Source organism: Sciurus vulgaris (assembly GCF_902686455.1).
Source record: "Sciurus vulgaris genome assembly, chromosome: 9".
NCBI lineage: Eukaryota > Metazoa > Chordata > Mammalia > Rodentia > Sciuridae > Sciurus > Sciurus vulgaris.
Window position 1 is genome coordinate 144,236,088 of NC_136469.1, and position 18,726 is coordinate 144,254,813.

General features: G+C 38.7%; 1 protein-coding gene across 17 annotated transcripts in view; it reads right to left on the bottom strand.

Moving 5' to 3' along the window:
* Positions 1-18,726, bottom strand: part of GRK4 (G protein-coupled receptor kinase 4) — a 113,539-nt gene that overhangs the window by 46,987 nt on the left and 47,826 nt on the right. For 9 of the 17 annotated variants that reach the window (XM_079154473.1, XM_079154476.1, XM_079154461.1 and 6 more), the window contains 4 exons: positions 13,344-13,421; positions 7,715-7,815; positions 6,216-6,308; positions 5,504-5,567 (listed from right to left, as the gene is read on the bottom strand). The exons of 3 other annotated variants lie outside the window; for them this stretch is intronic. In XM_079154473.1, the coding sequence (XP_079010599.1) occupies positions 5,504-5,567; positions 6,216-6,308; positions 7,715-7,815; positions 13,344-13,421 (336 nt within the window). Of the gene's footprint in view, positions 1-5,503; positions 5,568-6,215; positions 6,309-7,714; positions 7,819-13,343; positions 13,422-18,726 lie in introns of those variants that run through there. 5 more of the 17 variants (XM_079154462.1, XM_079154470.1, XM_079154465.1 and 2 more) reach the window with 4 other exon arrangements.

Consider the following 18,726-nt stretch of genomic DNA (forward strand, 5'->3'; position numbering starts at 1 on the left):
TGTTTTGCCTAGTCAAGTAATATTCTTGTGCTGATGTCCAAGATGAAAGAGAAGAGAAATAGTATGCAGAATGTCTACATAAGGTTGTGGAGGATGAATCTCAAAAAGTTTGTGTGTGATTAAGTTGGCTATATTACAATCAGTTAAGTTTTTAGAGGTCAAATATTAATGTACTGATATAAACCAAAATTTAATTCTCTACGTGTTGAAATAACAAGGGTTTCTTCAAACACCGGTCTGCTCTAACCCATCAAGATGACTTCCTGTGTACGTTGGGTTTTAGTACTTAGAGGAACTAATTTTAAGAGGCTTAAGCTTTGTTTAACTCTTGTTAAACAACTGTTATCTTAGATTATTACAAGATACTATGAATTCTAAATTTCTCTTAAACTTGGTTAATATAAGGACATCAGTGTAATTACGATGCTGTTACTGGCTTCTTTGTGTATTAGTTGTATTCATGTCCTTGGAGGATACATGGCTTTAAAATATATGGTCTAGGAGAGTACTTTACCAAGCTGGTGTCCTCCAAACTAAAGTTTTCTGTAACAGTGGTCTCTTACAGACTTGTACAAAAGTAACAAATTAGTTGGAAATTTATTTATGTGATTAGGTAAAAACAATCTGTCATAAGTTATAAAATTTTGTGTTACTCTTTCACTGAAATGGGAATTTTAATGCATTTTTGAAAGGGATTAAGGAGAGCCCAATTTGTTTCAAAGTCGACAATATGGGATGTGAGGACATTTTGCCACTTTCCCACAAAAGGCGTTTGATTCATGTTTCTGATATAACTGATGAATATAGTCTCATAGTCTCAGGAAAGGATATATGAAAACTTTGTAAAATAATATTTGAGAAAGAGGCAAAGATCAGTTTCAGAAATAAAATGCCTTACGTGAGATTTGTCAAGACTCTGCCTCTTACCTTATTCCATGTTAGGATAACTGCTCAAGGTCATTTGAAGTTAAGTTCAAAAGATAGATTTTTGTTATAAGAATTACTGTGATCTTAAAATAAATAGGAAATATATATAGCTAAGTAAAAATTTGAGATTATAAAAATTATGTTCCTTGGTTCATAGTTATTATACAAACTAAATATGTTTTTACTCTTGTTAATTTCAATTTTCATTTCCTTTTAAACTTTATAACTATTGTCTGTTAGCCCTTTACAGAAGTATAACTTCTAACATAATAACCTGAGTTAATTTGAGATAATGAGTCACCATTATAGGCTATACAAAATATAAGATGGACTTCCAGTATAATACTAACCCGTATTAAATGGAAAGGATAAATAACTGTGAAATTAAAGACATTAAAGTTAAAACCTAGTACTCCTACTTTAAGACTGGTAAAACTGGCTTGCTAGATGATTAAAACTAAAACTTAAGAGGCTAAAGATAAAAAGGGCCAAGGCTCTGGCCAATGGCTCTTGCCTTCTGAGGCCAGCAAAACTCAGGAAACGATGGGACTTCTCTAAGGGCTTTATGACTCTGGGCCACATGACCTCCCGATTAGGGGGACCAACAAGACCCTAGAAAAGGGAAGCCAACCAGTGCACGTTCTGCAAAGAAGAGGGTCACTGGAAAGGGAAATGAATGTCCCTACTGCTTCCAAGGAAAGACAAACATGGTCAGCAAGACCTTGACCTGTATCCTAGCCACTAGCAGATGGCACTGGAGAATCTAAGAGGCTTCTCACAAGTTCCCAAGAGTGGCCCCCTGAGGAATCTCAGCTGATTCTTAACAGTGGATAGGGACAAGATCAATTTTAACCAAGTTGGTCTTGAATACCTGGCAGGAGAGTTACCAAAGCACAGTCACACATGGGCCAGGGTTATAGCTAAGGTGGAACAATTGGTGGCAAAAGGGTTAGAGATCACCAGGAAGTTACAACTAAACAAACTATTAGGAAATCCACCTACACTAAATCAAGTGTTGCCAGTTACTCAGTTAATAATTAGGTCTAGCCCTATTAAAGAGACAGGACTCTCCCCTTATGAGGTTCTCTATGGGCACCCTCCTCTCATTACAAGAGGTATATAAAGAGATCTAAAGCCAGGCACAGTGGCACCTGTAATCCCAGCAACTTAGGAGGCTAAGCCAGAAGGATCACGAATTCAAAGCCAGTCTTAGCAACTTAGTGCTACACTGAGCAACTCAGAAAGACCCTGTATCTAAATAAAATACAAAAAAGCACTGGGGATGTGGCTCAGTAGTTAAGTGCTGCTGGGTTCAATCCTGGTACTTAAAAATTAAAAAATTAAAAATTAATGACAGCATGCCCACCCCTTTAAACCAGGAGATGCTACTTAAGTTTTAAAAAATGAAATGTCTGACTCCTAAATCTTCTTTGGAGGGGTCTTTATCCCCCCCACTGCAGTAAAGATGGACAAGGTGGCCCCTTGAATTCATCTCAGCAGGGTAAAACCAGCCTCTTATTGTTGGGGGTGCATTCCCAATCCAAGTGCACCTGGCAAGCTGACCATCCTAAATTAACAAGCTGCAGCCCCAAAGGCCCCCAAGGACAACAGCCCTGCTTTAGTCACTCTGGAAGCTGTGTGATCTATGCACAGCAGAAACTTGAGGAATCAACTGCTAACTGGGATAAAGGGACCACTCATATTTTCTGTACTGGTCTATTTTACTGTTATGCTTTCCTGGTACTCTAGTTTGGTCCCTACATCCTTAACATACTGACCTGATTCGTGTCCTCCTGCTTAGAGGCCATAAAATTTCAAATGGTCCTCCAGAGTTACCAGCAGCTTAGCTTGGAGGTGATGCCCCTTAAAAGGATTTATGGGGGAATCAGAAGCAGGGAGATGTAATGGGTAACTAAGCCAAGCCTGGATGCAAAATAAACTAAGAACACTGTCAGAGAATTAATGCCTAGGAAAGCGAGAGTTCCCCTCCCCTGTCTAGTCAGCTAGTCTTCAGGGAACCTGATCAGCATCTTCCGCTCCTACCTTTTGGATTGTAAATGACTTGCCCTAGGATCTCACTACTTTTCTTGGAAGTGAAAATGTCTTTGAAGTGTAACAACCCTGTGAAGGCTCCAGGTTCAAGGTTAGACAGTCCTTCCCCTTATCATACTATAAGCTTCCTGCTAGAAACCCCTGTGCACAACTATGTATTATTTATACTAGAAAATTTGACACTAGATAGCCTAAAAAGTTGTGAAGAACTGGTGATGGGTGCTCAGAATTTGGAGTCTGATCCCCTCTGGGCCCGCTTATGTAAAATAAAGTTTGGAGTTCTCCTCCTCTCTGAGTGCTGCTTGCTGCTTTCCTGAAATACCCTAAGACACACTGAGCTTTCTTTCTTCTTCATCTCTTCTCCTAGCTTCTCATGGTGAGAGGCCACCAAGACAAGTAAAAATAATGGAATTTGTTCATGTCTGGTCATGGTGATCTGTGTGGTTTAAATATGTCCCCATATATCTATTTTGCCTTCTGTATTTTAAAATACAAAATTAAGAAGATTCTTAACTCTTTTAAGAAGTGCAAGGCTGGAGTTGGGCATGGTAGCACATGCCTATAACTTAGCTACTTGGGAAGCTTAGGCAGAAGGATTGTAAGTTCGAGGTTAGCCTTGGCAATTTAGTAAGACCCTCCATCAAAATAAAAATTAAAAAGGGCTGGGATGCAGCTCAGTGGTGGAGTACTTGCCTAGCATATAGGGTCTGGGTTCAATCACAGTACTACCAAAAAAATTTAAGGTGGTTCCAGCTACTTGAGAGGCTGAGGCAGGAGGATTGCTTGAGCCCAGGAGTTCAAGGCCAGCCTGGGAAAGATAGCAAGACTCCATCTCAAAAACAAAAGCAAGAAAAGTTCAATAAGGAAATGTGTTTCACAGAATTCAGATTTTCATCTTTATTCTTTTTAGTCTGATCTTAAAGTAATAATTATGAATTATCTTAATTTTACATTATGAACATTTTAAAACATAAAATCAGCTTTGGCTGATCAACATATAGCTATTGTGCGTCCTCTTGACTCCCAACCGCTGCACAACACAGACACACACGTACCACACAGACACACACACCACATGTACCCACTACAGAGATTACTATAAAGGCAAATACAAGACATGATATAATTTTATCTGACGTTGTGGAAAATGCTTGAAGTTGTAAGGACAGTGATATTAGCAACTCGCCTGACTTCTAAGATAAACATCATTGACATTTTGTTGTGTAGGCTTCCAAGTCCATCTTTGTACATGTATATGCAAGGATATGGACTTGCTCCTCCCATTTCTGCCTTTTAGGACAGAACGGGGATCATGCTATGGAATAAATAGTATCCCATAACATCCTTTTTCTATCTTACAGTGTGGCCATTTCCCATCATTAAATATTCTCCTAGAATACGACTATTTAAAAAAATTGTTTAATAATTTTCCTACGATTATCTTGGCATGTAAGTCTCTGCGTATCTCTTAGCACTAATGTTAGATAAATTTCTTCAGGTGGAATTGCCAGATTGGAGGAACAGAAGGGAAAATAGATCAGAGCATCAGGCACTGCTGAGAAAAGCCATGAATACTCGTCTGCTCCTCTCAACAACTTAGCCATCACTTCCCTGCAGAGGATGATGTCAAGGCAGAGAGCAAGATCACACGGCTGACCCTGATGGGTCAGGACTTGAACACAGGCCAACACAGCTCTGAAGTATGTGCTCTTTCCACTACACCATGCTGCCTCTAAACCCAGCTGTGTGCCCAATTCCTTTCCATTGTGCTTGACTTAGGACTCCACAGATTGGGTGAGAGAACTTAAAACATAAGCAAGAGCCTGGTGTGGCAGCACATGCCTGTAATCCCAGCAGCTCAGGAGGCTGAGGCAGGAGGATAGAGAGTTCAAATCCAGTGTCAGTAAAAGCAAGGCGCTCAGTGAGACCCTGTCTTTAAGTAAAATACAAAATAGGGCTGGGATGTGGCTCAGTGATCAAGTGCCCAAAAACAGATGAGTTAAGTAAGTATATTTAATAATGTACTCTGGCCAGCTAGGTGGCTTGTACCTGTAGTCCCAGCTACTCAAGAGGCTAAGGCAGAAGGATCAACTGATCCCAGGAATTTGAGGACAACATGGACAACATAGTGATATATGTCTTTAAGGAAAAAAAGTACTCTGAACTACGTGAATTTTAGAGCTACTCCAGTTACAGAAATAGAATAATAGAAAATTCACATTATAGAAATAATAATCTTTCGATTTGGACAAACTACCTCAACTTGAACATTAAGCTCAGGAAAACAGCTTCTTTCAAAAAACAGGAAGTCACAAACTTTTTTAAAAAGTTTGTAGCAAAGTATCTTTTGCTCAAACTTTCATCTTCATTCTCAGGGTTGATTCAAATTATTCCTAAAACACACAGCAAGGAAATAAACATAGTGGTAAAGTTGACACCTTACCTGAAGCTCATGTTTTCCAATGACCTAGTTGCCCATCTGTCTAGAACAAAAGTCTGCTCATAACTTGCACATATCACTCACCTCTCCAAATCCACCTTTTCCTAGAACTCTGTAATGTCTAAATGTCTTCTTTGTTACTGGTTGCCTAATCAATTAAAAAAAAGGTTTCAGGTCTTATAGGTGATGTTATTTTAAAACAGTCTTTGAATAAAGGACCTCAAAGATATTTATACCCAATGTCCCAATTGGGGAACTGCATGTGAACTGCAATTGGAAATTTAATCAGTCAACAATAATCTTAGTAACAATAATAGTGATCGTAACAGTACTAGTAGTAGCCGACACTTTAAGGGCACTTATTTTGTGTACCAAACACTGGGCTAAACATTCACACACATTTCCCAGATGATCCTAATAATAGTCCAACAGGGAAAGTTCTGTAATTACCTCCATTTTACAGGATGAGGACCTGAAGCTCACAATGATTAAACTACTTGACTGAGGTCACATAGCTAGACTACAGTCCAACCACCGTATTATATTATTATAAACCTAGTATGTTTTATTTTATAACCATTGCACCAACAGACTGCTACTTTACAAAGACAGAATAGAGTTCATTGAATAAAAAGAAATTGTGTAATACTGTACCTGTTAATGATTTCTTTATAAAAATACTATATACAACTCAGGATTTCTAGTAGTGTTTTGACAGATGGAAAAGTAGACCTCAATCAGTATGCATTATTAGAAGTAACTACTTGTTTCTATTGAGTTTTAAATTAAAACATACCTTTCCAGCCATTTCCATTGCAAAAATTGAGAAAAATAAGGGCTTTCTTGATATTCTTCAAATGGATCTTTACTCAAATAGTTATGGATAACTCTAGAAAAAGAGTTTATGTAATTATATACATTTGTTGGGTAAAAACATGAAACTAGCTGTGTCTCAGTGCACTAACACTGAATATGGAAAAGTCAATCATTATACACAATTCAGTATACAACTGCCATTACAGAAGTCCACAATGAATTCCAGTGCTATCAGTGAAAATAGAAAAAATTTAAAAAACATTAAGTCACTTTACCCTCCCAACTCAGTGATTTTTTTTTCTTACACATATAAACATAGGAGAAATAATAACTTAATAAAAACAATATACCAGTAGTAAGACAATAATTTAAAATGCATTCAAGATGTGTGCATGTATGTGTTTCAGAAGGTCAAACCTTTTGTAACTAAGACTACAGTGGGCCCAGAGCAGTGGCACACTTCTACTTAGGAGGCTGTGCCAGGAGGATGGCAAGTTTGAGGCTAGTCTGAGCAACTTTAGACCCATCTAAAAATTTTAAAAAACATTTAAAAAGGGGTTCAGGATGTAGTTCAATGGTAAAGTGCCTCTGAATTCATTCCCCAGTACTGAAAAAACAAAAACACAAGACTAGAGCAGGTGAACATCAGAATGATTATAGTCATTTGGTAGAAAATGTTAATATGTGACACATCTGAAACTGAACATAAAGTACCAATAAATTATTTTAGGTACACATTTCTTTTTTCCTTTCTTTTCTTGTTATTATTTTGTTGTTCGTTGTGGTGCCAGGGTTGAACCCAGGGCCTCACACATGCTTGGCAAGTGCTCTACCACTGGGCCACATCCCCAAACCCTATACTATAGACTTCTTCAAGAAATTTTATGAGATTAGTCAGGTCTCTTAGTAAATTTTATTTACAATTTTATCATAGAAATAATAAAATTCTTACTTGGAGAAGATCTAGGTCATAGATGCCCTTAATAAATTATTTGTTGAATGAATAAATAAGCAAATTCAACTCCCTGAGGTCTGGTGCCCACTTGCAACTCAAGAAAAGACCAATTAAGATAAGATTTTGAAAACTCCTTGGGCACTAAAAATACATAGGAAAAGGTCTTAAAAGTGGTCATGAGTCACTTAACAATGGGTGCACGTTCTGATAAACGTGGTTTCATCATCATTTGAACACCATCAGGTGTGCTTACACAAAATGAGAGGGCATTCTAGAAGGCAGTACAGAGATGGTCCAGAGCTGCCACAGGGCTGCTAGGACACAGGCCCATCACCTGACCCTCTTCAGCACCATTCACATACATGTCATTATCACCCTACAGTCACGCTTTTTAGGGTAAGCCATCATTCTAATTTGGAAAATACTCTGATAAGAATTTGTCTATGCAGAGAAAACTCCTGTCAGTCCTCTGTCTTGGGAATACCCATAGATAATATGCTTGGGGATGGGCACAAACCATTTACCTGGTGCATTCCTCAAAGACATCTTTGGAGGGGTTCTGCTTCAGATTCCATCTACAGTATCTCACAACATCTGGAGGTATTTCTGGTAAAGGGGCTTCTGCCTACTCAATATAGAACAAACCAAACACAATAATTAGTAATTTCATAGTTGACCTACTGTAAGCAGAACCTAAGGCCTACTATAAAAAAATGATAACACAAAATGTATAAAATAACAAATCAAAGTGCCACCTTAATCCACCACCCCACTCCTGCTCTCCAGAGTTAACCCTGGTATCTGCTTTTTTAGACCCATTCCTATGCAATCCAAATGTATCTCGAATGAGAGCTGAGGGAGAAGATCAGTGGTCAAACATTTGCCTCAATATGTGTGAGAACCCAGGTTCAATCCCCAGACCCTAAAAAAATCGTTCAGAATGGAAAGCACGGCCTTAAAGAAGAATCTGCCTTATTCACATTAGCCCAGAGATGGAAATAATCCAAGTTTCCACAAATGGGTGAATAAAATGTGGGATATGCATGCAGCCTTAAAAAGGAAGGACCTTCAAAGGTTGGGCTATAACTCAGTGGTAGAGCTTTTTGCTTAGCATGCATGAGGGCCTGGGCTCAATTCCCAGGACTACAGAAATGAAGAACATTCTGACACATGTACAATAGGGATGAATCTTGAGGATATCATGCCCCAGTCAAATAAGTTACAAAAGGGCAAATACTATATGAGTTCACTTGTAACATACCCAAGGCAGTCAAACTGAGAAAGACAGGAAATAGAAGGGTGATTGCCAGGGGCTGAACAGAGAGGAAATTGGGGTGTTGTTATTTAATGGGTAAAAATTTCAATTTTGTGAGGCAAAAAGGTTCTGGAAATGGGTTATGTAACAACACAAATATACTTAACACTACCAAAGCATATACTTAGAAAAGGTTTACATGGTAAATCTTATCTTTTCAACACAATTAGAAATTTAAAATCACAAACACACCTCCTCAGAAATACACGGTTTCTTTTTCTCATAAAAGTAGGGGAAAAATACACATATAGCCACAAATAGGTACAAAACCTCCATGGTTTCCCCGGATATGCGTGTATCTGCCCCTATTGAACATACTACTTATTTTCCCACTGCAAGCACCATTACCATAAACATCTCCAAACACTTGTTTCTATAGGATGGGTTCCTAAAACAGAATTACTAGCTCAAAGTTTATACGTATTTTAAACATTGATATTTAATGTGAAACTGGCTTCTAAAAACGTTCTACCACCTTACATTCCCACTCACTGTGCCTAGCTGCCAGTCTCCTATTCTAACACTCATCCAGAGGGTTCTGGAAAAGGACACACATGACAAAGCTATTGTCCAGATTCAACGGAAGAAAACAAACACACACACTCAGATCATGTTTAATCACTTACTTTGTAATCAGAAACAAGAAAAACATGCCAGAATCACTTTTGACTGTGGAGAGTCAAGCTACTACAGCAAAACTTTGTTCTTACTGTAAATTAACTTTGTGGAGGTTGGGAGTACCAGGGATTGAACCCAGGGCCTTGCACATGCACAGTTTATGCTCTGCCACGGAGCTACATCCCCAGCCCCCTGTGTTTTCTATCAATAAAACAGCTACTGCTTTAAAGAAGCACTAGATTTGCAACAAGAAAACTCACATTAAAAGAAAATCAGGGGCTGGGGAGATAGCTCAGTTGGTAGAGTGCTTGCCTTGTAAGCACAAGGACCTGGGTTTGATCCCTAGCACCCCCAAAAAAAAAGAAAAAAAAATCAACAATATTATATTCACAATGATTAATGACTGTCATTTGAATTATTTAATACATCTGAGGCACATACATGATCTCATTTAGTCTCACAACAACACTGATAGGTGAGGAAAGACATTGGGGAAGTTGCAGAACATGCTGTTGCCTACTGCAACATGTGGGGCGCTGGTGGCTCCCCAGCCCAGTTTCCTTCTACACAGCAAGGCCGTGATAAGGGTAGGAATGGCCCATTCCTTTCACCCTTTAAAAGAGGAAGTTGATTCATTTACTTGACAGAAATGCATTGCTTCAGGCACTGGAAACAGAAAACATGACACAATTTTCTTAGAAGACAAATTGTCTTACTTCCCCTGCAAAGATCTCAATTCTCCAAAACTCAGTAGTAGGTTGATTCTATTAAGACTGTCCAATGACTAACTCCAAATACTCTATTTTTAATCTTAGGAACACTTTACATTAATAGATATTCATTGACACAGAAAGGAAAGGCCATTCCTCCAATCTCCAGGAGCAGAGGGGTAAGGTAAGCCAACGCCCAGTATGGCCGGTTAAGGTGCAGCACAACTGGTCTAAGGCTGCACACAGTGAAAGCAGAACTGAGACTTCTCGGGCTTTAATTTAAATCGGGCTGCGTTTTTATTGTTGAGTTGTAAGAGCCCTTAGTATACCTGAATATTAAAAAGCTGTATAGTTTTAGTTCTTACATTTAGGTCTTTATCTGGTATTAATTTGTTATGGTTTGAGGTAAGGGGTTCAACCTCATTTTCATGTGGATATAGAGTTGTTCCAGCATCATTTGTTGAAAAGACTCTTCTTTTGCTCACTGAATCATCTTGGCACCCATATCATAAGCCCAGTAACTGTAAACGTGTGGGTTTATTTCTGGACTCTCAATTCTATGCCATTGACATGTATGTCTATTCTTACCCAAGTACCACATTGTCTTGATTATTGTAGCTTTGCAGTAAGTATTGAAATTAGGAAGTGTGACTCCTAAATGTTTTTTTTCAAAAATATTGTAACTATTCTGTGTCCTTTGAATATTCATATAAATTCTAAAATCAGCTTGTTAATTTCTGCAAAAGAGGCAGCTAAAATTTTGATAGGGGTTGTACTGAATCTGTACATCTATTTGGAGAGTACTGGCATGTTAACAATATTAAGACTTTTGATCCATGAACATGGACTATCTTTCCATTTATTTAGATCTCCAATTTTTTCAATGTTTTATGTCTTTTTAGTATGCAAATATTCATTATTATATTCGTTCTTATTCTTTTTTGATGAAAATATAAATGTAATTTCTTAATTTATTTTTTGGGATTTTAATTGCTAGTGTACAAGAATACAGTGGAATTTTGAATAGTGGTCTAATATCCTGCAATCTTGCCAGACTCATTTATTAACTCTAATATTTTTTCTTCATGTGTATATGTGGATTCCTTAGGATTTTCTATATGCAAGATCATGATGGTTTTATTTCTTCCTTCCTAATCTGGATACATTCCATTTTTTTTCTTGCATAACTGCTCTGGCTAGAACCTCCAATACAATGGGATCACCCGTCAAACCTTCATTCTAATAGATGTGGTAAGATCTGGCAAGCTCATCTTGCTCCTAATCTTAAGAGTAGAGCAGACAGTCTTTCACACTCAAGTATGATGTTAGCTCAGGGTATTTCATAGATATCCTTTATCAGATAAGCAAGTCCATTCCATTCCTAGTTTGTTGAATACTTTTATTACCAAAGAGTATAGATTTTGTTAAATGCTTTTTCTGTGTCCATTACAATATCTTTAATCTTACTAATATGGTATATTGTATTAATTCATTTTTCGGTACTGAACCAACCTTGTATTCCCGACAAAAATCCAATTTGTTTTGGTTGTGTGTACATTCAAATTTGGATGAATTTTAATATTTGAGAAACCTGAGAAGAAAACTAAGAATGTCTGAGTGACAGGATAAAGAGATGCAAGAATGAACACACACAGCGTTCTTACTTTTGGTATTTTACATATTTTAGGTTTTTGAAGTTTGAATAAGTGACCTTAAGAAGTTCCCTTTTTAGGGGCTGGGGTGGTTGCTTAGGGGTAGAGCGCCTGCCTAGAATGTGTGAGGCACTGGGTTCGATCCTCAGCACTACATAAAAATAAAAAAATAAAATAAAATAAAGGTCCACTGACAACTAAAAATTTTTTAAAAAAGAAGTCCCCTTTTTAGTATGTAAAAGCAAGAGGTTTTGTTGTTGTTGTTGTTGTTGTTGTTGTTAGAGAAAAGATCAGCAAAGACAAACTAAAATGATGTAAATCATTATTTTTTTCTTTGGTAAAGTACAAGGGCAGGGCAATCAGGTGGAGAAGAGGAAGAATGTGGCACTCTCCTAAGCTGATGGTAAATAAAGGAGAGAAAAAAAAGTCCACGAACATCTCTCACTACCACCAAGTGCTACGGTTTGAAGGTCTGACCCCACAAAGCTCATGTTGGAACTCAATTGCCCTGGTGACAGTACAAGACATGGGACCTTTAAGAGGTGTTCAGCTCCTGAATGGATGTGTGCCCTCCAGGGAGTAGGTACACCAATTCCTGCATTCTGTCTCTTTGCCCTTCTGTGATGTGATGCCATAGTGAGGTCACTGCCAGGGGCTGGCATCTTGATATTGGACTTCCCAACCTCTAGAACTGTGAGCCAATTAATTTCCATTTGTTATAATTTATCACATGTGCAAGACTTAGAGTGTTCTTCAAATGTCATTACTGTTTTCCTTCCAGAATCTAGGAGTTCTAATAGCCTACCAAACAGAAGGCACAGGAAAGGAAACAGGTCTGATTTCAGTGACATTCTGAACTGCAGGAACTTAGCAAGTTAGGCCACCACAATGGCCCATGCCTGTAATCCCAGCTATTAGGGAGGCTGAGGCAGGAGGATCACAAGTTCAAGGTCAGCTTGGGCAATTTAGTGAGACCATGTTTTAAAATTTAAAAAAGGGGTAGGGGGGTTGGGGATGTAGACAATGGTAAAATGCCCCCTGGATTCAATCCCCAGTACAACAAACACAAATTGAAAAAAGAAAAAGAATGTTGTGAGTTGTTTTAGTCAGCTTTTTCACTGCTGTGACTGAAAGACCAGACCAGAACAACTGTAAAGGAGGAAAAGTTTATTTGGGGGCTCACAGTTTCAGAGGTCTCAATCCATAAATGGCAGGCTCCATTCCTTGGGGTTTAAGGTGAGGAAGAACAACATGGCAGAAGAGTGTGGCAGAGGGGAGCAGCTTACATGATGATCAGAAAGCAGAGAGAGAGAGAGAAACTCCATTCACCAGATACAAATATATCTTCCAAAGCCATGCACTCAATGCCCCACCTCCTCCATCCACACCCCGCCTGCCTTCAGTTACCACTCAACTAACCCCATTAGGTGATTAATTCACTGATTGAGTTAAGGCTCTCAAAATCCAGTCATTTCTCCTCTAAACCCTCTTGCACTGTCTCACACATGAGCTTTCAGGAGACACCTCACATCCAAACCATAACATGAGTCAAAAAGAATAAAAACTAAACTCTGTTAAAGCTTTTAGGAAAAAATGTTATTTTTACTCCAAGAGAAGCAAATAAAACTTTAATTGTACATTCTGTTTGAAGAAACATAAAGTTTTCAATTCTTTGTTTCATTTTTCTAAGGGACTTAATTGTTAATTCCTTACTGAATCAAACAAAAAAGAAGAAAAGAAATATTTGTAAGAAATTAAAACATTTAACATACTTGTAATATCTTAAAGTAAAAATAGCTATGCACTTTCATTATTTAAGTAATCTATTTATAAATCTTTATTCTAATGAAGAAAACACCTCATTATCGAAGAATGTCTCTAAGATTGATAATCCATAATCTCTTCGTTCCTCATCAATGGCAACTTCATACTCTGTCTGATTGGAGAGACAGAAGAAAAGAAAAATATAAGTTGTGCAGCTTCACCAACAATTTTTCATAATAGTTCAAATTCTCTGACTTATGGGATTGACTTGGCACCCTGAGAACCAGAGAGTTCTATTGATCAAGTATCTACAGCTCTTCTTTGGGAATGTAAGGGCCATGAGGGAGTGAAAATGTCAATTATTATTTGGGGGGGGGGCACTGGGGATAGAATCCAGGGTCTCATACATGCTAAGCATATGCTCCACTACTGAGCTATACCCCCAGCTCTAAAACATCAGTTTTCAAAGGGGGTTAATAAAGTAGTAGAGCAACACTCTCCATTATACTCTCCATGATCTATTATATTTTAATCCATTCATTGTAGCTAAATAAAAATGGACCAGACAATAACATTTTAGAAATTTCCAAGAGCCAGAAATTTCTGTCCAGAGCTCGCAGGGAGGTCAGAATTGGTGATACCAAAGTAGGAGTCACCCACATCAGGAGTCAGGGGAGGGACCAGAGAGCACATAATGCCACCCAACTGTTGTTAGAGGAACAGAAATCACTTCATCAACTAGCTCCTGAGAATTCTGGAGGCCTTTCCAGGCTTGGTGTGTCCTTAAAACCTGGGGACCGAACCAGCTGTATCCTGTGAAAGGCGCACCCCGTCACCACAGAAGATCCAGTCCCGAGCATCCCAACAGCTCTACAGGCAGAGCTGGCAGGAGGGAGAAGCTGCTCCCGGCCGGCTCTGTTTATGAGCAGGTGTACCATCCACACTGCTTCTGTACGTTGCTCCTCAGGTACAGACGTTCGCCACGTGGGGACTTGGTTCAGCTAGTGCATTTTTAGTTCTATGGCTTCTTTATTTAGTTTTCATTTAAATGATCTATCCAGTGTTGAGAAAGGTGTAAGTCACCCAGTATTATTGTTTTGATCTCTTTGATTCTTGAAATTGAGAAGGGTTTGCTTGATGTATGTAGATGCACCACTGTTTGGGGCAAAAATATTTACAATTGCTATGACTTATTGATATATAATTTGCTTAAACAGTATGAAATGTCCTTCTGTGTCCCTTCTGATCAACTTTGGCTTGAAGTCCACTTTATCCTCCATGAGGATAGAAACCCCTGCTTGTTCACAACATGTATGTAAATGATATTTTTTTCCCATCTTTTTACCTTTAGTCTGTGGATGTCTTTTCCTAGGAGGTGAGTCTCTTGGACACACCATATTGCTGGGCCTTGTTTTTTAATCCAATCTGCCAGTCTATATCTTTTGATTGATGAGTTTGGGCCATTTACATTCAATGTCATTATTGAGATACAATTTTTATTCTCTGTCATTTTGATTTATTTCTGGTTTTTAATTTGAATTAGTTTCTCCTTTGATTGACTATTCTAGTATAGTTCCTCCCTTTGCTGGTTTTCACTTTATTTTTCATTTCTTCTTCATGAACTATTTTACTGAGTATGTTTTGGAGTGAAGGCTTTCTAGTTGTGAATTATTTTGACTTTTGTTTATCACGGAAGATTTTTATTTCATTGTCAATTCTGAAGCTTAATTTTGCTGGGTATATTATTCTTGGCTGGTATCCATTTTTTAAAAATACTTCTTAAAGTTAACAATGGATCTTTATTTTATTATTCATTTATTTATTTATTTGTTCATTTATTTATTTATTTATTTATATGCATGCTGAGGACTGAAACCAGGGCCTCACACATGCCAGGCAAACACTGTACCACTAAGCCACAACCCCAGCCCTGACATCCATTTTCTTCCAGAGCTTGGACTATATATCATTCCAAGACCTCCTAGCTCTGAGTGTCTGGGTTGAGAAATCAGTTGAGATCCAGACTGGTTTCCCTCTAAGAGTGACTTTTCTTTTTTTTGTGGCAGCCTTTAACATTCTATCCTTATTTATTTATTTTGGTGCCAGGGCTTGAACCCAGGGGCCCTCAACCACTGAGCCACATCACACAGTTCTATTTTTTTGTATTTTATTTACAGACAGGACCTCACTGAGTTGCTTAGTGCTTCGCTTTTGCTGAGGCTGGCTTTGAACTCACCATCCTTCGGTCTCAGTCTCCCAAGTCACTGGGATTACAGGTGTGCACCACCATGCCTAGCTTCTATCCTTTTTCTGTAAGGCATCTTCATAATAATGTGCCTTGGTGTGGGTCTGTTGTAATTTTGTGTATTTGGAGTCCTATAAGCCTCCTATACCTGATTTTCCATTTCATTCTTTAGGTTTGGAAAATTTTCTGATATGATTTCATTGAAAAGATTGTACATACCTTTGGTTCATATCTCTCAGCTTTCATCTATCCCAATAAATCATAAATTTGGTCTTTTCAGGTTATCCCATATTTCTTGGAAGTTCAGTTCATGGTCTCTCAACATCTTTTCTCCATGGTCAACTTTATTTTCAAGATTATATATTTATTCTTCATTGCCTGAAACCCTGTCTTCCAAGTGGTTTAGATGCTTTCCACTGAACTTTTAATCTGGTTTATTGATTCCTTCATTTTGAGGATTTCTGCTTTTATTTTTTTTCCAGAATCTCTTTATTGAAGTGATCTTTCACTTCCTGTATTTTCTTTCTGATATTACTCCTTACATCATCCTCTACCTCACAGATCAGTTTAATTATGTACATTCTAAATTCCTTCTCTGACATTTCTTCCACTGTATTGGCAATGGATACTGTTATTAAAGTATCTTGGTTTGTATGGGCGATTTGTTCTCTTGCTTTTTCATGTTGTCTGTGTGTCTACCCATCCAAAAACATGGATATGAGGTATTAGAGTTTCTATCCTGTGGACTTATAGTGTCCTTGGGAGTCTCCAGTACCTCACCATTTACGGGGAGACAAATAATAAAAATAACCAACGCAAATAATATATAATACTAAACCAAACATCTATAATGTTGTCACAATAAACAGAAATGATATAATCAGTTACTGCCATCAATAAAAACAGTAAAGTTTGCAAAATGGTTTACAGTTTTGTATGGTAGACAGGGAGAGAACAGAAGTAATGTAGGATGTGATGATTATGAGGGAGAAGGAGGACAGAAATAAAAATTAAAGGAAGAGTGAAAGAGAATAGAGATTGGCTGTTAGCAGAAGAAAAGAGAGAAAGGGATTCAAGGAAACAGGTGAGAGAAAAAATATATAAAGTAAAAATTTTAAAAATTAAAAGAATTTCAAAATAAAATTTAAATATATTAATCAAACTTCCTAGTCCTCAAAAAACTGATCCCTGAAAAAATAACTGATTTTAAAAATGCTAGAAATGAGAAAAGAACATGAATAAGTATTAATGTGCAGGAACCATTAATGTCACAATTAAGCAGAGAAAAGGCAAAAGAAAAACAAAAAGATCTCAATGAAAAGTTAAAGAATTATTTCCATTGGAGTTCAAAAGATTCTCAGTTTCCCTTCTCTGAAGTTTTAGGTGGTATTCTGGAGTATGATGCTTGCTCCATCCTCAGGGTGGAGATGCTAGAGAGAGACAATCGTGTAGGCAGAATTCCTGGGGGGATTAGATTTAGGTAGGTTCCAGGCTCTGTGCTGAATGCCAGTTGGTCTGGAGATTCTAAATCAGTGCACCTCCAGTGCCCAAAAATTGCTGGTCCACGCTGGAAGACCATACCCCAGTATCTACCCTGGGTTCCACTCAAGTGGTAGAGGAGCAAATTCTTAGTCCGTGATGTTACCTTTGGACTTCAAGTTTCCTGGTCTTGGGTTCAATTTCTAAACTCAGTCTCTCCTGCCCCTGCCCTTTCGAATTACTGGCCAGGAGCATCTCTTCCAGGTAGTCCTACAAGCAGCCAGATTAGAGGGGGAGGGGTAGACCTGGGTGAGTTTCCAGAAACCCTGTGTAAACCTCCCTCCACGTTTGATTTTCTCCTGGTCATTTAGGCACACTCTATGCCCACGCAGTGTGAGTCTGCCAGGCCTGTATTTCAGGCCAGACTTGAATTTGCCAGGACTCAGCTCCCTCAGCTGCCAGTCCCCAAGTCGTGACTGTAAAATAGTTCTTTCTTCTGTCCTCTGTACACCACTGGGAGAGACGCAGTTTCTTTCCTATACAAGGCTATTGTGCAGTGTGCCCTTCAGTTTAGCCAGGCAGTGTCTCTGATCTCTAAACTCTCTACCCAGACATGCCTCCATCCTCCTAAAAAAGCCAGTTCCATTAAGTCCCTTATCCTTCCACTGTGCTCACAAAGGGACTGCTCTGGCTGGTACTTCCAGGTGCAGTAGTGGCTGTGCTGCTGGAGATTTCTTCCTTATTATAGCCAACCTCTTGAATCCCCAGTCTGCTTTAAGTGTCCACTATTAAACTCCAGTAAAGTCCCCTCCCCGCTTTTTCTTCATTCACCACTTTGCTAAGGAAACTCCCTATCTTCTTTCTTGGTTTTGCACCACAGAATAGCCAGGAAAGTGACCTACTCTATTCTGCCATCTTGAAACCTCTCTCAGCAAGTAGCGTTCTGCATCATGGGACCACTAGGGCCTTACTTGCTCTGAGGCCCACTTTTGGTCCAGGGAGGTACTAGTAGGTGGCCCTGTAGGAAGTAGGGTCCCAATGGGGAAAAGGTGATGCACATGAGCTTGAAGCCCCTTCCTGCGTCCATGCATGAAGCACCAGTTAGGGCACCCAGCACTTCACTGCTACTGGTCAGACCTGCTGTATACTCTGAAGTGCACAGTCGCTGTTTCTCTGAGGCTTTAGAGGAAGGTTTAGGTGGAATTCCTTCCCTCTAAGTTCTATCCTGGACCTGAAGCTGGGGAGTCCTAACAAGGTTCTGGGAGGGACTCTCCAGCAGACCAGTCTCAACTCTCCAGTTCCACAAAGCACTTTTGTTTTTTAATTCTTACTTTTCTTCAATCACACAAGAGACTCTCCTTCACCTACTTTGAGTAGCTGTTTAATCATTTATACCAATGTTTTGGGAGGTAGAACAGAAGTCGAACTTTTCCTGGCAGTTGAGCATTTTTCTCCCTTACTTCAGTTGACTTGATGGAAGGGAGATTATCCTACATAATCCAGGTGGGTCTCACCAATGAACTGAAAAGTGCTAAGAGCAGAGCTGGAGTGTCTCTGAAGAAATTCTGCCTACAGACAGCACCTTTGTCCCATTTCTGGAGAGTTCCACCATGTCCTTCCTGATGGTTCATCCTACAGATTTTGGACTTTCCTAGTCAGATTAACCACCATGTAAGCAAATGCCTTGTAAATCAATCTTTTCAAATCTACCTCCTAAGGGCTCTGGTTCTGGTTGAATCCTAACTTTTACAGA